Source organism: Elephas maximus, chromosome 7 (genome assembly GCF_024166365.1).
Source record: "Elephas maximus indicus isolate mEleMax1 chromosome 7, mEleMax1 primary haplotype, whole genome shotgun sequence".
NCBI lineage: Eukaryota > Metazoa > Chordata > Mammalia > Proboscidea > Elephantidae > Elephas > Elephas maximus.
The window spans coordinates 85,575,077-85,596,442 of record NC_064825.1 but is presented as its reverse complement, the minus strand read 5'-3'; the positions used below and the strand labels follow the sequence as shown (position 1 = coordinate 85,596,442).

Genomic DNA, 21,366 nt, shown 5'->3' with positions numbered 1-21,366 from the left:
ACCTTATGGGGTTTTAGTTTCCCATTCCATAGAAGGAATGATTCTGATCTCTGAGTGATCTCCTAGGCTGGAATTCTGTGAGCCTGGAATTAGAGAATGAGAGGTCAGGAGCACCCAACTGCCCCCTGATCTTCTGTTGGAAGCAAAAGGAAAGAGCCCAGCCCTCAAATAAATTAGTGTGGATTCTTTCATGTGACCCAGTGGCTTGGGAGCCTGAGAAGATACACACATCTGTTTGGTCCAGGCAGTAGGCTCATTTATGAAGAGTGGCCTCTGCAAAGCCAGCTGTCAAAACAGCAGTGATTTGCTTAGGAGGCCTAGGGGTGAAAACCTTCAGAAGAAGAGATACAACCAAGAAATACAGGCATCTTCCTCAAATAATGAATGGCTATTCCATTAACTCCATCTATTGATTATCTTGTCAGAACTACCAAATCCTGGAAACAAAGGCTGGAAAAATCTTTAAATGAGTAAGGCTAACCATGGAGCAATAGTAATTCCCTTGTCTTTTGAGATTGCCACACATTATTTGTGTGATGTGTGTGGTTCATTCACTCATTTATTTGTCCATTCAGTTGTAAACTCATTCAACAAAATATTGAGCCCTTACTACAGGCAGGCCGATCTGTGCCCCCATCTGACTCTCCCAACCAAAAAAAAAGCCCCCTTGTAATAGATTTATTTTTTCAATAGCAAATGAATAGTATACCTTGTGATGTATGTAATCGGTGACACACAAACAGAATTTGTAACACATTATGGCCACCTAGAGTCCAAAATTGAGGTATTAGCTGCTTATATCCACATGATTTTTAGCTGGGATATAATTATTTCTTCATTCATTTGATTAATTATTTAAGCCTGCTGGAAATGCAGGAATGAATAGAATACAGTCTGAACTCCCCCCACCCCCTGGGTCCCATAATCAAGTGGGGGAGGGAGAGACAGCTCTATAGACAAATTCCCATTCTATGAACTGCAAGCACTTGGTAAGGTCAGAGCCCAAGGTATGAGCGGAGGAGTGGCTGGCAGTGACCAGATCACAGAGCCCTACACTCCATGCCAGGGAATTTAGCCTTTTGTCCTGTAGGTTATAATAGAAAACCTGGGAGGGTATTACAGTGCGTGAATGCGTAAGTGCGTGGAGGGAGTGTATGTGATTAGATTTGTGTTTGTGTTTCTATAGAATCACCCCACCTTTAGTGTGTAGGATAGATTAAAGCAGAGGCTGCCTTATAGGAAGGGAAGCAAAAGGTGTTAGAAATGAATGCCATGTCTTGGGACGTGGTTGTGTAAGAGAGAGAAACAGACATGCATGTGAGCCAACAGTTGAAGGATAAGGCAGTGTGTGTGTGTTCACCTGACTTCGATGTCCAAAACAGGGACCACAGAATAAGGACCCCCTCTGCTCTTTTGTTTGTTAGTTTCACTGTCTTGCTTGTAACGATGTTCAACAGACTGAGTGTGGTGTCCAACTGTGGCCTGATTGCCTGGATTCCTTAAAATATTTAATTGAATTATTTAAGGGAGAGTTTTTTTTTTTTCTGCTCTTTTGTTTGTTAGTTTCACTGTCTTGCTTGTAACGATGTTCAACAGACTGAGTGTGGTGTCCAACTGTGGCCTGATTGCCTGGATTCCTTAAAATATTTAATTGAATTATTTAAGGGAGAGTTTTAAAGAATATTTTATGCTTCAGGCATACTGCTGATGGGAAAACTTGGTATGTTAGTTACCTACTACTCCTGTAACAGAGATACCACACGTGGGTGACTTTAAAGATCAGAAATGTATTTTCTCACAGTTCTGGAGGCTAAAAGTCCAAATTGGGGTTTTAGCCCTGTTTATTCCTTCCATGTTGGTAGCCCCGGGTGTTCTTTGGTTCCTTGGCGATCCTCACACGGCATCTGTCTTACCTTGTGTGTGCATGCCTTTGTGTCGGATCTACTCTTTTTATAACTCAGAAGCGATTAGATTTAGAACCACCCTACTCAGTGTTGCTATGAGTTGAAATCCACTTGACAGCAATGAAATAATGACAGCAATAACAAAGAAAACCTTATTTCCAAATAGTATTACATCCACAAGTATTAAAAAAAAAACATACCAAACCCATTGCTGTTGAGTGGATTCCAACTCATAGTGACTGTATAGGACAGAGTAGAACTGCCTCATAGGGTTCCAAGGCAGTAATCTTTATGGAAGCAAACTACCACATCTTTCTTCTGCGAAGCAGCTGGTGGATTTGAACCACTTACCTTTCGGTTAGCAGCCAAGCACTTTCACTGCTGTGCCACCAGGGCTCCTTTCCACAGGTATAGGGCTTAGTATTCCAACACACATTTTGGGAGGGCACAGTTCAATCCATAACACATAGATTAAGGAAGACACAGTGTGGATTTATTTCTTGAGCTGTCGTTTTAAGATGTAGGAAGCTAGCTAACCAGAAAACCCACTACTGTCAAATTCTGATTCATAGCGACCCTATAGGTCAGAGTAGAACTGCCCCATATCGTTTCCAAAGAGTGCCTGGCGGATTCGAACCTCTGACCTTTTGGTTAGCAGCCGTAGCCCTTAACCACTACGCCACCAGGGTTTCTGGGGGCTAGTTAGATCCCTAGAAATTAGAAAACTATGGATAAGGAATGAAAATGTGGAAAGTCTAATAGACTGCCAGTTTCACATCCTGGAATCTTGGGTCCTGAGGGACGTTCCAGATGTCCTTTCATCCTGAGAAATTATACTGCACAGTTGGTGCTACTTCGTCCCAGAGGGGAAGCTTGTGGATGGCATCAGGTCACAATGCTATTCCCGAGGTTAAAGATTGGAGACCGTTGAAACTGGTGTTCCATTGGAACCAAAACATTATCCGCAGAGGACCTCGTTACATCACACCCACCAAAAAGCCTTCATCGTAGCTTCTGATTAACTGGAGTCCTCTTTAATAGCAAACATTTGCCAGTTGATGGGGAAAAGCAAAAATAAGAGAAGAAATTAATGTGGTTTCCATTCCCCCATCTCATCGTTGTCACTACTGAGCCAAATAATCTTCCTTGAGAGGTTTCTTTTGAAATTTTATTCCTGAAATGCATCATTAAAATTTTGAGTTATAAAATGGGAAAAGTCCATTTTATTGGACCCTAAATATTGCTCCGTGAGGATTCCTGTCCAGAGTACAAATTATTAAAAGTGACATAGAATGTGTGTGCAAGGTAATATCTACTTTCGTAGGCTCTTCTCTAAACTTCGAGGTATTCTGTAGGGTAGATTAGATTATACAGTGAGTGGGGGCCCTGAAAAGAAAATGGAATTGTGTATTGATGCCTTCAGAAATATTTGATGGCAATAAAATATTCCTTGAAATTCCCTTCAGAGGGGAGAAAATGGAGTTTGTTTTCAGTAATTGCATTTTGTAGCACTTGCTCTCACACTTTCCAATATAAGCCAATTGGAACCTCTGATTTGGTTTTGCTTATTGGCAAAAAGCACCATGTAAATTGATCTGTGATGCATTTAAAGAAGATGCTTTGAAAGTTTGGAAATTGAGATGGCTTTTTCTTATTAGATTTCAAGAGTATTAGGGTTCATTTCTATATTTTAGTCTAATGTAATATTAGCTGAATATGTTCTTTTTCAATTTAGTTTTAATCAAGTTCTAGAAGACCATTTTCATCTAGCCCCAGTGGCGCTGTTAAGGCAGAGATTTTATTTCCACTGTCAACCCTCTATTCTGGCTTCTGCAGCACAGTCCCTTGGAATAGCTGCACGCTGAAATCTTGTATTCAGCTCCCCGAACGTCTCAGCATGCAAAAATAATAGTAGTTATTGCAAAAAGATTTGGTGTTCCTATTTGAGGGGTTAATGGGAGGGATCCAGCAAGCCCTTAAAATTGCTATTTCTTTTCAAGAATATGGCCTTTATGCCTTGTGTTATTTTTATTTAATTTGATCTTCACCATACTTAATGGTTCAAAATGCAAACGCATAGTACTTGCATTTGTTCTTCTAATTATGCAGTAGAATAATTGCTACTTATTTTATAATTGTTGCTGGAAGGAACACCTTTTTCTCAGTTGCTTTGTAAAAGCTTTGTAAGGGAAAAACAACATATTTTTCAGCTCACCATAGATATCGGTCAACAGCTATTAGTTTATTACAGTTATTTATTGAACACTCTTTTCAGGTGCCAGAAAGTAGGGGATGGATGGGCTCCTTATTCCAAAGGAAGTTACAATGCAGAACAGAAAACAGGATAAAAATATAAATAATAATAATCACCCCTTATATGTCAGGTATTGTATTAGGTTCTTGACTGATCTCATTTAATCATCATATCCACTCTGTAAGGTGTTGTTGCTGTCCTTAGGTACTGTTGAGTAGGTTCTGACTTGTAGCAACCCTGTGTAGAACAGAACAAAACACTGCCTGGTCCTACGCCATCCTCACCATTGTTGCTATGAGCCCATTCTTGGCAGCCACTATGTCAGTCCATCTTGTAAGGGTCTTCCTCTTTTTTGCTGACCCTCTGTCTTACTCTGTAAGGTAGGTTGTGTGATTATCTTCCTTTTTCTGATGAGTAATATGAAGGTTAAATTACGTGGTTTGGGTTTAGCTTCACAGCTAATAAGTGACAGACCCAAGAACCTGATTCCAAATCTGTCTGACTCCAAAGCCCAGGCCCTTTCCATTATGCAGTGTAATTCCTATATTCACATCAGCTTGAATGATATAAACATATACACAGATGATCAAAATGAGACTTGATGTTGTCTTTACTAATTCTTCTTGTGACTCTCCAGTGGAACCTAGATTTGGATCCACTTTTCAGAAGCTTGAGAAAGTAAATTGAAGGATCTCAGGGAGATGGTTTGGTTGTTCAGACAAAATTTGTTTTGTGTGGTATAAATCTTTCTCAGTAAGCTGAGGGGCCTATTTGTAAGGAAGAAATTGCACAAAATAAACAGTGGAAAAGATCTTCATCTTAGCTTTTGATTGTTTAAATTCTTTGCCATTGAGTCAATTCTGATTTATAGTGACCCCACAGGGCAGACCCATAGGGTTTCCAAAGCTGTAATCTTTCGGAAGCAGACTGCCACATCTTTCTTCTTAGAAGCAGCTGATAAGTTCAAGTATCCGACCTTTAGGTTAGCAGCCGAACGCTTAACCACTGCTCCACCAGGGCTCCTTTGTCTAATTGTCTAGTCAGATGGTAATGCTGGGGTGAAACTGGAGTTGTACTTCAGTGGACAGTTATCACCACAGCTTCACATTTAGAACATGCCATGTTGGCCTGGGTGGCAACTTAAACACAGCTGGGAAAGAAGGAAAATAGTGCCATTCGTTTTTACTATCTCTTGGTTGTCTTTAAAACTGTATGAGTATGCAAGTGTGAGTATGTATGTGTGTGTGTGTATAAGTCACAAAAAATTATACTAGAATAATGTGATTGAAATATGAATGTCTACAAACAAAGGGACTGCTGAGCAACAGTCACACCTCTCAGCTGTTTTCACTGTCATTGAGGATCACGGGTGTATCCTGGTCCCTTGGGTTCACGCCTCTTAGTGATGTTACCTGCCAGCATTGCAGTGTATATGATGACTACTCTTGTCCAGAGGGGGTCTGCTTTCCTGGAAGGGTGGGTGCACATCTGTCTCCTTTGTGTGAACTAAGGCTGATAATACCTCCTGGCGCCTGGGAATTCTTTTTATGGAGGAGGTTGAAGAAAAGGGAATATTTCAACTGTGCCTTCTTCTCGCACTAGCTCTCATGCCTGCAATGGACCACTGGGCTTTCACTCAGCATTTCCTTTCTTTCTCCTGGGTTTCCGGCTCAGCCCTGATATTATTGTAATATAGTTTTCTGTGTTTAATATTTCTTAGACTTGGTTTCCCATTGCAAGCATGGAAGAAACCCTAATGCATGAGTTTCAGAGGAGAAGGTAGCAGTCTGAACCTGCTGTGTGGCTCCATCAGCAAGTGTGAGTATTAACGTTAGAGCTGTCAGGACTTGTGAAAATTAATGGAGCCTGACGGGGGACAGAGTGAGGTCAGAATCTGAGCTTGCCCTGACTGAATGTTTCTGGTGGCTTCACAGCCGAGGCAAGTGAGTGCAAACTGTGGAGCCAGGGGATTTCTGGAAGTCCAGTCATTCATTTAGCGAGGAGGCAGTGGGCACCAACCAAGTGTCTAGCACAGTCCTAGGTGCTGGGGGTATAGCAGGAAACAGTGGGCCCTGTTCACTCATAACTAGAGGAGCTCCTTCCTTTCTCCAGGAGGAATTCTGTCCTTCTCCGCTATCTGCCCTCAGTAATCACCAAGGAAGGAATTCAGATGATAAGTCTCCTTAGCCCATCCCAGAGCCTCATAGTTCTCCAATCCTCATAGCCATCGGTATTATTCTTGCAGAATTTTCTGCTTGACCAATTTTCATAGCCCCGGTTATTCTTTTCAGTCCTCTGTGGAATAGAGGGACTTCAAGAGTTTGAACATTTTCCTTCTTCCTGCTGGAGTCACAATATTAAAAATATAATTTTAAACAGGAAAAATTTCCTTCTTCTCTCCACCTTGGGGGTATAACAAGGTACCTTCATAACATTGGCATTGGAGAGGAGTCTTATGAAACAGACCCCTGGCACTGCCACATGCAGGCTGGAGGCTTCAGAAAATGTGATTGAATTGTAATCTCTTTCTTTCCTTTAAAAACAGTCCCATGACAATTGGCTGGGCTATGTATCTGTTTTAACCTTTTTAATCCCAGAAAGTTTTTTGTTTTGTTTTATTTTTCCCTAGTACATTGACATGGGGAAGTGAGCCTGAAGGTTGTACCTGTGAGTTTTCCTGGGCATCTGGGGGCCATGGCAGGTTCTCCCTCTGCTCTGTCACCTCTCTGTTGGTTTGCCTCCTGCTACATAATGAGCTTTATTTAAGGTGAATGTTATGCCACAGACATTTTGTTTCCTTGTATATTTTCAAAGTCTGTAATAAAAGTCTGCCATACTGTATGTCCAGAGTTTGATAAGGAAGGAAAGATGACCTTGACACCGTTGCTGTGTGTTTGTTTTAAAATGATTATGGATTTGTATCAGACATGTGCCTATCTGAAGATGTTGAACTTTTCCAGATAGGCTGTTCTCTCTAGGAACTCATATAAGAGTACCACAATCTGATTCTACGAAGGAATGGGGGATATTTTAGATGAGTAGGCAACACTCTTTAAGAGAAACAGAATCTGGGTATTATCTGTTACAGGCTGTCTTATTGACTTGTGAACAGGAGACCAGTCCTGGCACTTTTTGATATTCAATAAGTATTAGAAGAAATGGGTATCTGAACGATAGAGGAGGAAAGAAGTGTGTTCAGAGTACACGTTTTGCAAGATTAGGATCATCTCAACAGAGGGGACTATGTTTGCACTGTGTACAGGTGGAAGGCCTCATTGGCCCATCCACCATCGCCTCTAGATCCAGTTGTCTTATGGTCCTAATAATACTTTTGTTAGCTTGAGGGACACATTAGACCATGGCAGTCTCTGCTTTCAGAAAATCAAAGTTCTCTTTTTCATCTTCAGAAGGTGGCATTGTGCTGGGCCCCAGGATGTAATCCAGTTTATGAATAAACTAACAATTTCTTGGATTGCAGTTGATAAGGCTAATAATAATGACAACACAGCTAATGTTTATTGAGTAATATGAAGAGTCAGAAACTATACAGGTTCTTTATGTGCAATATTTTGTTTAATCCTTATCAAACCTAGGGGGTGGTACTATTACTATTTCCCTCCTCCCCATTTGTATCTGAGGAAACTCTGGTTTAAAGGAACCCTGGTGGCACAGTGGTTAAGAACTTGACTACTAACGGAAAGATTGGCAAGTCAAATCCACCAGCTGCTCCTTGGAAATCCTGTGGGATCATTCTTCCCCACCTATAGGGTCACTATGAGTTGAAATTGACTCAAAGACAATGGGTTTGGTGGTTTAGTTGGAGGTTAGTTGGCTTGACCAGATTTGGGGGGAGAAAATAGGACATTTCATGAGGGCTTTAAACTTGGAGGAAAATTTGACATCGGCTTAAATCTTCACATAGCCCAAAGAGATCAGCTTAGCTTCTGGAATGGTGTCACCAGAGAGAACCCTCCAAAGGAAGCTCTCCATCAAAGGGCAGATCTTGCTGAGGTTCATTCATTCCTTCATTTATTCAACAAATATTAATTGTGTGCCTGCCATTTGGAAGGTATCGAACTGGGTGCTTTCAATCCAGCAAGGAACCACAAGCCACAATCCATGCCTCCAAGGATCTTCTAGTCTATGGGGAGACAAGTCCCGTGCAAAAAGCTAAACTAGCTTGTATTAATTGTTTGTTCTATACCATGAATGTATCTTTGACATCTTCATCTCATTTGTCTTCAACACAGCCTATAAAGATAGGTACTATTACTATCCCTATTTTCAAGTGTTCTTTAAAGAACATAAGTAATCTGTTCAAGGTCATTGTCTTAGTTTGCTAGTGCTATAATAGAAATACCACAAGTGGGAGGCTTTAAAGAACCGAAATTTACTTTCTCACAGTTCTGGAGGCTAAAGTCCAAATCAGGGTCTTGGTCGTCTTGAAACTGTCTCCTAGTTTCTGGTGACTGCCCGCAATCTTTGGCCTTCCTTTGCTTGTAGATGGGTCCTCAAATGGCGCCTGTCTTCCCCCTGTATGTATGCCTGTGTCTTTTCTGCCTTTTTTTTTTTTTTTTTAAACAAGATAGCTCTCATAAGTGATCACCCTGTTCTGGCACAACCTCATTAATATAACAAAGGAAAACTCGTATTTCCAAACAGCGTTGTATTTACAGGTACAGAGGTTAGGACTTCCACATATATTTTTAGTGGACATAATTCAGTCCATAACAGTCCATAACAGTCATACAGCTAATACATGGTGAAGCCTGCAGTCTCTGATATTAACACTATGCTGCCTGTATAGTTCAAATTGTAATAATTAAAAAATTGGATAATGAAAAATAGAAATGTGAGAAGTATGATAAATTATTAAACAAAGTCGTTGGTAGTAAAGATGAAGGGAGAGAATGTAATGGAATAAACTGAAAATGAGATGGGATGAAAAGAGAGTTGAAGAAGAGGAGGAGAGAAGAAAGAAAATATCAGAGAGGGAGGAGGAAAACGTGGAGAGTACGAGGTTCATAACCAAGAGGATAGATACTTTCAAGGATGGGGATGTCAGTGGAGGTATGAATTGTGAAAAAGCCTTGACTCGTTAAAACCTGTTGCCGTTCAGTTGATTCCAACTCACAGTGACCCTATCGGACAGAGTAGAACTGCCCTATTGGGTTTCCAAGAAGTGGCTGGTGGATTCAAACTGCGACCTTTTGGTTAGCAGCTGAGCTCTTAAGCACTGTGCCACCAGGGCTCCTTGAGTCATTAGGAGGTTATTATTGACCTTCAAGGGGAAATTTTGGAAGAGAATAGACACAGAAGCCAGGTTGCGTTGGGTAGGTTAGGAGTAACCATTTGTCTATAAGTTGCTAAATCCATTAATACACTAGTCCATCTGTCAACACAAATGTGGTAAGTGGGCCAGGTGTGAGAAGTAATAGGGAATGGTGGGGTCTGTGGGAGACTGGAGATCAATGTCACCTGATCTTCTGATTTTTCCAAAAGAAGCTAGGAATCCAACATTTTTTTCATGAGATAGCTTCTGATTTCTAAGTGCTAGTTAAATATATATTTTAAAAACAAAACACAATTGAGGGCTAACCATAATACATCAGTGGGCTGAATTTAGCTTGCAGGGTGCTGGCTTGTGGACTCCTCTTTGCAGAGCTTTAGAAGTCAGATGAGGAAGTATTTTAAAGAAGGAGCAAGTCAGGAAATGTTTAGGATTTTGCATGTGTATGAGAGAGAGAGAGAGAAGCATTCGTTGTTTTCTTGGCGTAGATAAATACTGGGTAGAGAGAGAAACTCATTTGGAATCTAAGGAAGAGACATCATGGGGGATGGGGCAAAATATCAGAGAGGAAAAGTCTGAAAGAGGAAGCTGCCAGCAGGAAGTAGGAGGAATGGGAGTAAGAGGGCAGCCATTAGAAGGAAAGACAAGAAGATGCTGACAGATGGAGTGACTGAAAAGTGAAGAAGAAGTGAAGAGATCCTAGTGAGTTAACCACTTGCCATTGAGTCGACTTCAATTCATGTTGACCCCATATGTGTCAGTGTAGCCCTGCACTCCATAGGGTTTTCAGTGGCCCATTTTTCAGAAGTAGATCACCAGGCCTTTCTTTCGAGGTACTTTTGGGTGGACTTGAACCTCCAACCTTTCAAGTACCTGTGGATAGACTACACATCGCATGCCCAGTGAGGGGCTAGAGGGAGCCTGGGAGCTAGAGAGGAACCTGGAAAGTTTTACAATGGCTGCTTTGAGAAATGGGTGGTGACAGGGTGTGGAATAATTCGAACTGTTGAGTAACAGTGAGGACCCAGCCAACTTTCATTATCCTTTAGTTTTTAAGTGAGCATCTATTCATGTGACACCACTAAGTTTAAAAGATGCAGACTAGAATAAGACTCAGCTGCTACCTGCAGGAGCTGTGATGGTCTCACAGTCTGTGGCTCTAACCTGAGCAGATGGACTGGTTTCCCGCGTTTCATTCACTTACACATTACCATCGTCACTTTGGTGTATCTGTGAATTAATGCTACTATTATTTGCTCAGTTTTTATCTTTAAATCACCTCATTTATTATTTTATATCTGGAAATAGAAAAGTGAAATTTTGTATCATTACTTACACTGCTATATTGTATTTTTCCAAATGTGCTTTTTAAGCCATTCAAAAGTATTTGACATTTGATCAAAAATTCATCCCCATTCCACTAAAATAGTCTTGTATATCACCAGTAAATTATATACTGTGTCATGGGAAAGGAAGAACTGGATAGTTGGCAGAGTTCCTTAGGACATTCAGAGCAGAGACTTTTTCATGTTAGAATAATTATACATGGCCTTGCTGTTTTATTCCAGCAGGTCAGCTTGGGTGGCCTGATCTGAATAAAATGGATAAAGCTGGACACCTCTGTCTGATAGTGATGAAATGATGCTATTTGAATACCAAGAAGTTTGAGTCTTGATTACAGAGGCTCCCAAACTAATCTAGTCTGGAAAACAAAAACAAAAACACACAAAAAACTAAAATGCCATCAAGTAACAGGAGATTTGTCAAGCTGCCCTGCTTACACTTTTCGTATAAAACATAAGGTTGGCAGATTATAGATGAAAGGTCAGTCAGCAAAAAAGAAAATATGCCAGACAATTTTATAACTTAGGTAACAGGCTAGAAGGTAGACAGTGCTCTTGGATTCTCAGAAAGGCATGAATTTGCTGGTAATATGTAAGTATCATCACTGTTTCTGAGGCTATTCACTTGGGTAGCTACTTCTTTATTTAAAAAAAAAAAAAAAATTTCTGAGTCTCCAAAATTTGATTTAAAAGACACTGAAGAGGACTGTCTTCCTGAGCAGCATTTACTTTGCAGTTTTTTTTTTTTTTTAAATTGGTCTGAGGGGGAAAGAAGTGTACTTCCTTTGCCCTGTCTCCCAGTCTCCTTCATGCCTTTTCTCAACCAGAGTTCTAAAATGAAGAAGTAGAGAAGCCGAGTCTTGCTAGAGCAATGATGCATAATGAAAGGATTTAGAGTGAGTCCATCATATGAATGATTAAAGGCAACTGGGTAACTACAGTATGGTTTATAAAGTAGACTCTTTCAAAGAGCGCACACAGGTAGGACCTGCCTTGAAACAGATTACAGTCCAAGAAAATGTTATAGCCCATTATGGTTTTGGGAGCACTGGGGAAACTGGAGGTACAATATCAGGTCATGGGGTCACAGGAGAGCCCTGGTGATGCAGTGGTTAAGAGCTACAGCTGCTAACTGAAAGGTTGGCAGTTCGAATCCACCAGTCGCTCCTTGGAAACCCTACATGGCAGTTCTACTCTGTCCTATGGGGCTGTTATAAGTCAAAATCAACTCAACAGCAACAGCTTTTGGGGAATCATGATGTCAGAGTTGTGAGGCACCCCAGAAATTTCCAACGTGTGCAGTGCTGGGATTTCACAACTTTGTTAATAATATGTTTCACCTGCAATATAGTGCAAGGAGCTGTGCAAAATATCATCACCATTCCACCCCAGTAGCTTGCAACATACATCACACTCCCTATTGCCTTATGCTAGTGGAGATTATAAAACCAAACCAAACGAAACTGAGTGCCGTTGAGTTGATTCCGACTCATAGTGACCCTATAGGACAGAGTAGAGTTGCCCCATAGAGTTTCCAAGGAGATCCTGGGAGATTCAAACTGCCAACCCTTTGGTTAGCAGCCGTAGTACTTAACTACTACGCCACCAGGGTTTCCAGTGAAGATTATTAACTCTCATCAATATGCATTTGAGGGAGGGTTCCTATTTTCCCTGAGCCTCACAGCCTTGCCATTAACAGGCCAAAGCAGTGTCACACAGCATTGTGAGCTAGTAGTCAAGGAGACCCATTTTGTCATATTGAAGTGTGGCCATAGCATTTTTTATTGCAGCGGTGTTTCCTCTCAGACTGCTCTCATCTCTCTCCTAAGATTCCCCATCAGTGCACATGCCGTATGTGTGATTTTGATACCAACTTTATAAACCTAAAGATTAAAAGCGGAAGAAGATCAGTAACCTTACAAGACATCATCTGACAGTCTTAAACACCACCTCAGTATTAAGCAGATAAATTGGCAATGTGCTGCTGAGATTTTGAGAAATTTTGATATTTGGTCATTCACAGTGTCATCTTTGCTGTTTGCATTGCTGAAATCCAAGTGGATCAATGACAAAACTTGGATGCCAAAAAAAAAAAAAAAAGATTTTCGCCATTAAGCTTCATTAGTTAAATCATGAACTCTGCTTTGCTGGTAAGGACCAGTTCTTACAAGTGTATCCAATTTCCTGCTAGTGATAACTTTAATTCTTCCTGGAACAGCAGGAAACATTAATTTTCCATTAGATCCAGGAGTCTCCGGAAGCAGGAATTAGAGGCACCATTGTCCCTACCCCCCGTTCCCCCCCAAAATAAAATGAGCAGTTGCCTAGCAAGAAAGCTTGAGGGATGAGTAGTGACAGGAGTAGAGAAGAGGGCATTAATTTCGGGATGGGGACAACTGCCCGGCACTATCTCCCTTTGGATTTTGGTTCTTCTAACACATGAGTTATTAATATGTATGATCTGTACTTTATTCAAATGTTATAAATCTATGCAGAAGTCTGGTGTTTGGGTTTTCCTTTATAGCTTTCATTCTTCTTCCCAGAATTATCTCATTTTGATCGGGAAACTTTTGCATAAAAAGCTTACATTGAGAACTCCTATTTCCATACCATAAATATTAAAAGAGGGTTAAGCTTTACAGTTGCTTCTCCCATCCCGATGGGAGGAAAGTTAGCCTGCTAATCAGAGACCATTAATAATATTCCCTTTATTCATAAGCCATCAGGTAAACTTAAAATTAGCCTTGCGATCTGAAATTACACTCTGTGGTTCCTTTCATATATGTATATTGTGGAATACTTGGCTATGCCACGTCTTTTGCATGAAGGATAAACTAAAAATCTAGCGGTTGTCTGAGTTGTTAAGAATAGTTGGTTGGCTTATTTCTTCAGGACCAAACCAATTTCAGACCTTGTCTAAACGACCGTGATTAAAGTGTTTTTTCCTGGATGTAATTATGAAGTGTGGATTCATCATGGTGTGGGTTCATCACTGTGAATCTGTAGCATACAGAAGAGGGAAATGGAATTAGAAAACTTAATGTCTTCTCAGCCTCTTAGCTTCTTAGCAGCATTCTACCTCCTATGTGTTATCATTTTTTTAGCATAAAGGGAGTAGTCATAAATTTTGTTTCACATGGAAACCCAGAGGAATGCGTGAGCTATTTCATTTCATTTGCAGCCAGCTAATCGTGTTGTACTTGGTGATGGGAAATGAATGTGCTAATTATGCTCTTTTTTTCTTCTTTCAGGAAACCTACCATATGAATATAAAATAGTGATTGCTGGGAATCATGAACTGACATTTGATAAGGAATTCATGGCAGACCTTGTTAAACAGGACTACTACCGTTTTCCCTCTGTGTCCAAATTGAAACCAGAGGACTTTGACAATGTTCAATCCCTCCTGACAAACAGTATTTACTTGCAAGATTCGGAGGTAACAGTGAAGGGGTTCAGGATATACGGGGCACCGTGGTAAGTGTTAATTCAAACATTTTCCTTTGTCTTTTTTTTTTTTTTCTTCCAGCTCTGCAGTAAGGAAGGCAACTTAAATGGAAAATGATTAGGGTAGAAAGGAACCTTATTGCTATATTTTCCAGTAACCTGTATGGTCTGACACTGCTGCAAAACATAGAGTCTGTTGTTTTCATTGTAATAAAGATTCCATTAGGTAAGACCAATGCAAGTAGGGGTTTGATGGGTATGTATATGTTTATGTGACAGGGGCTGTGTGCCTGTCTGTGTGACACAGAAGAATTTGGGGGAAGGTGACCATGCTAACCCTTCACACAGACTCAACCTTAGGTAACTCATTTCCTTCTCATTTTCTACTTAGATCAGGGTTTCGCAAATCTTGCCACATATCAGAATCCAGAATCACTGGAGCAGCTCTGTAGAAATACAGGTTTCCAAGTCCCATCCCCAGAGACTCCAATTGTTCTTCCTGAGATGGAACCCAACAATTTGTATTTTTTAAAGTTCCCCCGATGAGGCCGATGCACGGGCAGTTTAGAAGTTACTGGTTGAGGACCCAGTGCTGACATTCTCAGAACTGAGCTCTAGAAAACTTGATGCAGGAGCGTATCTTTTGGGGCCAGAGAGGAAGCCTTGTAATCTTGCTTGGCTCTATCACTTGTCAGTAGTCTGATTTTGAAGAAGTTACTTCATTAAGCCTAAACCTCAGTTTCTGCATCTCTAAGATGATGAAAATAATACCAACATGAGAAGGTTATGATGAGGATCAAATTAGGTGAAGTTTGAAAAGGATTTGAGAGTACCTGGTAGGTTGCTTAGGATGAGCATGATCATGTTTCTTGTCTTGGGTCTGCCACTAAGCATTTTTGTGAACTTGGCCAAGTCACTTAGCCTCAAGACCCACTTTCTTTATCTGTAAAATGGGAGTGTTAGACCAGAAGACCCTCAATATCAGAGGGCTCTCTGTATATACAGAGCTGAAGAACTAACTTTTACTCACTCAGTCTGGAAAAGAATCCCAGCTCTGCCCTGGGAGAAGTGGATAGGGCTTGAGAAAGACACACAGAGTGAATTCTGATTGGGCACCTCACTCATAAGTTTGGTTTGGCCCGTCTCATATTCTAGGGAGTTGAGATATTCTCTTATTTTTTCTGTCCTTACCGGTTGGTATCCAGAAAGACCGGTGAGTGGGTACAGGGGGTGTGTTTCTGTTTAAAATCAACTGGACAATGATTGTGAACCCTTAATTGGGTGCCTGTTATATGCCAGGCACTGTTCTAAGTCTTTTATGTCTATTAGCTCATTTAGTCCTCAAAATACTTTAAGGAGATAGGAACTATTCTGATTTCCTTTTGACAGATGAGGGAACTCAGGCACCGAGAGGTTAAGTAACTGCCTAAGAATCACACAGTGGATAGGGGTAGCATCATCATTGGAACCTAGAAAGTCTGACTCCAGAGTGCGTGGTCTGACTGAGGAGTGGTGGTGGTGAGATAACTGGTAGTTACAATCTTCAGATCTAGTTTTCATCCAGCTCTTTGAAGGTACATCAATTTAGTTTTTCTATGCGGAAGGTGATATAGAGGCTAAGAGAATAAACAGCAAAAAAGATTCCTGTCAAACTGTTACCTGAAAACTGTTTTCAGGGTTATGTAGGTTGTTGATATTAGCATTTCTGGGTAAAGGGTGGGGGAGAAAGAGCATTTCCAGTGTCACAGCCCAGCTCTTGATGAAGAGGCAGTAGTTGAGGAATGACTTTTGATTGGCAGGGAAGCTCTATATGTGAGTTAAGATCTTTTTTTTTTTTTCCCGAAAACCATAAAATGATTTTTGAAAAATCTTCGAAGGGCATGGAATATTTATGGCTGTTCCTGTCCAAGCAGGACTTTCAGAGATCCCTTGATTTTAATCGTTGCTGCAATGATGGCAGCGAAGAAACTTCCTCCTTTATCTGAGCAGATTCCGGCCTATTTAGAGCAGAGGTTTAGCTAAACCAGATTATAGCTGTGATGATGGGACAGGGGTGATTTGGGGTCCTGAGGTAGATCTTGCAGCATCTTAAGAATACATGTGATGTGATGGCACGTGACCCATTTATATTAAAAAAAAGACCCATTTATAGGCTGGTACAAACTGTACACATAGTTTATATCTGAACTTGATTGGGGGACATTCTGTAATTTTTTAATTTTAATATTGGAAAGGATGGTAAAGTCAAGAGAATAGGCAGCATTAACAAGCCTTCTCAAATGTTTATCCTGAAATTGTTTTTACAGATGTCGTTTCAATCTCACTGTGAAGGTATTTTGTTAAAATTAATATTCCCCAGGCTGATGCTAATCTGAACATTGATTTAGGAATGTCTACATTAGCATTCCTGTGAGGGAGGACAGTATTTCCCAGGTCTACCCCTTTGGCAGTCCTGAACCTTGAATGAGCTTCTTAACCTCTCCATGCCTCTATTTTCTCATCTGCAAAACTGGGAATGACAGCACTAATTCCCTCACAGGGCTGTTGTGAGGATTAAATGTATTAATGTATCAACAGCATGTGAAATGAGTTCCTAGCAGGGAGTAAGCTCTTGAAAAGTGTTAACTATTAGTACTAGTAGTACAGGTGTTTGCAACCTCCATTATTACTTTGTCAACCTTCAGGATGGAGTGGGTTCTAGTTCTGCCTCTGCTGATTGGGGGACACTAGACAAGTCACTTAAATTCTGCCACAATATCTTTCGTGCAACAGGGTGATTAAGGTCTGACCTAGGCTCCTTCATATGCCACTCATTTAAATAGCCACCAATGTTCACATCTTCAAAGGGCATCCATATTTGTGAGCCTGCGTCACTATGAGTCGGAATCGACTCGACAGCACTGGGTTTGCTGGGTTTTTGATTTTTTAATGTCTTGCAGAATTTTTTAACCTTGGTCAAGATTAGAGACTGACTAGAAGTAAAATTTGAGGGAACTGATACCATTGTTACCACTTTTGTCCTTTCATAAATTCGGGTTGTCCTAATAATAATAAATTTACCCGTGTGTGAATGTCTGCTTATTAACCCAGTAGATCTTGCAACACCAAAATAATGTAAGCTAAGTTTGATTTCCATGTTTTTCTGATGACTTTTCTTGGGGAAATACTAAGCGCTGATTTGTTGATATTGCAAGTAGTTTTAATTTAAAAACAGATCAAAGGAAGAGCTCTGATACTAAGGATTTCCATCCCATCAAACCTTTCTCAAAATTAATTGCCAGCATACCAGGAAAATAGCTCTAAAACTCATATATTTTTAAAAAATATGGATTGTGACTTGGTTTAACTACAGAAAAGAAATATTGGTCCATGTTCATTACATGTTTATAACTTGTAGTAGCACTGAAAGCTTTCCAAAGACCAGGGAGAATTAAAGTGGAGTCTCTTAATCTATGATGTAGCAGAAATTTTGTATGTGGAAAATAACTTATAACCCACCAGAGCATTCATGTGTATCTGCCATTGGAGTGTACTAGGGTATTTATTAGGCCCCCAAGGAAGAGGATTGAATGTCGTTTGACGGATCTGGAAAAATTAAGTGGCATAAACTGGAAGGGTTGTACGTAGGATGCCATATCCTGGAAGGGGTAGGGCTCTCTTAGAAGAAGGACATGAGTTGAGTTCCCCAGGGAACCCCTGTCTCTCACCACCACCACTACCAGTTGCCATTGAGCCAATTCCAAATCTTGGCGACTTCTGCTCGTGGACTTTTCAATGGCCGTTTTTTTCAGAAGTAGATCTCCAGGCCTTTCTTCCAAGGTGCCTCTGGGTGAACTTGAACCACCATCTTTTGGTTAGTAGCTGAGTGAGCACTTAATCATTTGTACCACCCTGGGACTTTAGCCCTGTTCAGGAGGCCTTAAAGTAGGTTTTGTGGGTTCTGCCATATTCCTTTACCCTCTTGTTCTTCCAAGAATCTTGAAGAAAGGAATGAGGCATGGTGTATTGTCGTCTTTGAGTCACAGTTCAGTCCAGCAACAGCTTTGTGTAACTTCTGCTTTTGTCATTTTTTTTCTCTCCCTCTTTAGGGGGCAGAAGACAAGGTTCTTGTGTTGCCGGGCAGTTAGGTCAGCCTTGGACTTGGATTTTACAGACAGGAAAGCTTATAGATTTCTTGGATCCCTGGCACTGGTTCTCATCTACCAAGATGGTTCCTGTTTTCCTTCCTCTTTGTGACCCACTGTCAGCTCTGTAATGTCTTTTCCAAAGGTTGAGTACGGTTCGAAAGAGGAGGGAAAATTCTCATCTGTCAAATATTAGCCACTTTGGTAACTGCTGGTTGGGCCTGGGTAGAAGGGAGCTGGGAGTTTGAAATCATCTTTGCATTTTTGATTACCTAGAACTGGACTGGACCTTTCTTCCAGGCACCTCTGGGTGCCAGCATCTTAGTGCATACGTTTATCAGGCAGATTGACTTGTGGGACTAGGCATTTAAAAACTGACTAGCTTTTTTTTTTTTTTTTTTTCTGATTTCCACTGCTCTTTTGATACTAAGATGCTGTGCAGAAAAGAAATCCAAGTACTAATTGATCAGCAGCCAAACTGCAAGAAGCTGGAGCAGAGCAGTTGTATTGTTGTATTGTTCAGCAATAGCCTGCACCTTGTTCTCCTCCTGAACAAAAATACAGAGCTGGTCTCCCATGGCTTTTAATGAATACAAGTGGGGCCGTCCGATGTCCTGGAATTTGATCTCTATGCTGATCATGGGGTCAGGAACAAAGAGAGCACTTTTTCACGTTAGAGTGGACCCAGGTGTAATTTGTCAGATTTAGTAACTGCGCAGGAAGTGCCTTAACTTCTGCAGCAGGAAAATTAGATTGAGCCTAGGAAGAGTAATTCTAAAATGGCTGAAATAGCAAGAGAAAGCCCATTGAGTTGCATTTTCAAAGGGAGCGTGAACAAGATTTTTTTCCCACCTCCCTTCCCTTCATTTTGTGTCATAAACTTGTTGAGTTCATTCATTCATTTAATGTCATCTTCTCAGCATTTTTCCTTGTAGGAGTTAGGTGTTGATTCCACTCTCGGCAGCATTTATAATTGTGTTTGCGCACAAATAGCTACAAGGTTGTTCACGTTTCCTCGTTCTGATCAGCGCAATAGTACTTTATGTTTACTCTGTCAGAAAAGCTTCAGATGTTTTTATTTCCAATTATAAGTTTTGTAATGCATCATGTATTTTGCTGACAGTCTTCAAGTTCTTGAAACGGCGAACAAATTAACAGCAGATATTGAGCGAGAGGATTAGAAAACCAATTGGCAGCTTGTATGTTAGGATTCAGATATGGGGATGGGTGGAATGGGCTCATTTATTTTATTTTCACAGTCATACTTGTAATTAACTTGGGCCAAAAAAAACAAACAAACAAAAAGAAAGAAGCATTTCCATATTCAGCAGAAAAGTCCTTTAGAGCTAAAGAATGAGACTCTACAAACAATATTGGTTCTGTACCACATTTTCGGGGATTCCAGCTTTTATTCAGGAGGGTTCAAAAAGGTATTGGCAGAGAAAAACATCTTGTGTCTGTGTGTTAAACAAATATGCACTCTGCTTTGACATGACTCTGTTTAAAGGCCCAGGCTAACATTTCATTTTTCTTGGCACTAGGCCCATAGACTCTCCCATTGTGAAACCTGTGGCTGTCCTGCCTGGTCTAGAGTTACAGGGCTCTGTTTACGTTTTTGCCTGTTTCAGAATGCAGCTGACTGCTTTTAAAGCCGAATAGGATCAGATACACTTCTGGCTTAACAACTGCCCTGTTTATTTGAAAAAGGAGAAAGCAAAAGCGATCACTGAGCTTCCTACCTCCCATTGATAACCGTCAGTAAATACCATTTTGAAAACCTGTTTCCGCCGAGCTTGTTGTGTTGGATCCAGCTTGTACCTTTACACCAGCTTCAACCAAACGGAATTTTTCCAGCTTGCTGTGGTGCCTTTATCTGATGTGTTGGTGGTAATTGTAAAGAAAGGGCTTAGAAACGTTTTTTGCATGCATTCAATTATGCTTAGTACCAGCCATTGGCATCATTTAAATTTTGGTCTGCGTATTCTGAGAGATCAACTCAATTAACGAACAAAAATAATAAACATACATTTGGATTGTACGTTTCGTTCAGAGAATTTTCACGTCTTAATTCTTTTGGGCCTTACAACAATTCTTTAAAAGAAACGGGGTATGTATTAATAATAATTTAAAAATAGCCAACATGTACAAGTGCATATATGTTGGGCACTGCTCAGTAATGCCTTCTTTTGACAGAGGAGACCAAGACAGTGAGAGAATAATTGCTCATGGGTTTTTTTTTTTATGGAGTTAGTTTGGGGGAGAACTAGGACTAGAATCTGGTATTCCCAGTTCTCTGTCTTTGCTGGGTTCCTTCGATTATGTCAGGATATCCTAGTAACCACACTTATCCGTCTGCTCCTTGACATGAGGGAACTCGAGAAGTAGCCACTTCTCAGCTTAGAAGACTTGGCTATTTCCATCTAGTTGCAAAAAGAGCATACAGAAATTCAAGCTGTCAGGATGAAGTGGGGAAGAGTGCTTGTATTGGGGGAAAATGGGAATGTTGAGGTAACGGAGAGAAGGAATGATCCAGCATCTTTTGCTTGGTGTGCTGCAGAGACTTGGGTTTGAAAAATGAAAAATCTGCATATCAGTGTGCGGTAAGACCGTGGATCTGCTTGGTCCTGACCTTCTGTTCCATAGTGACAGTTTCCTTTTTCTTTGCACATCCATCAGGGGGCAAGTGTTGGTTGCATGTGGCTTTTTCCTTCTGAAGCACCGTGAAATAGCTGAGAGAGCAGCCCTGGGCATATGCACCAAGAAGGAAGTATTGGCAGTGTGCCCTGCTGAAGTTAGGTCTGGCATGGGCCCACCTACCATGTTACAGAGAAGAACTGGGCCTTCCCATTGAGTCATGGCTGGCTGGCTGCTGGGTGTTCTCTCATTTTCTCCTGTGACTCTAACAGCTTCCTTCTTTGTGACCCAGAGTTGGTGCTGGTGAATAGAAGAATATTATAAAGTGGCTGTAAGCTGCATGAGGGCAGGGACCCTGTTTGATTTCTCC

The 21,366-nt window shown here is 40.8% G+C and overlaps 1 protein-coding gene across 7 annotated transcripts in view; it reads left to right on the top strand.

Annotated features, from left to right (window-relative positions):
• Positions 1 to 21,366, top strand: part of MPPED2 (metallophosphoesterase domain containing 2) — a 199,608-nt gene that overhangs the window by 92,228 nt on the left and 86,014 nt on the right. For 6 of the 7 annotated variants that reach the window (XM_049890781.1, XM_049890778.1, XM_049890782.1 and 3 more), the window contains exons 4-5: positions 14,043 to 14,268; positions 14,518 to 14,598. In XM_049890781.1, the coding sequence (XP_049746738.1) occupies positions 14,043 to 14,268; positions 14,518 to 14,598 (307 nt within the window). The remainder of the gene's footprint in view (positions 1 to 14,042; positions 14,269 to 14,517; positions 14,599 to 21,366) is intronic. The other variant, XM_049890783.1, reaches the window with a different exon arrangement.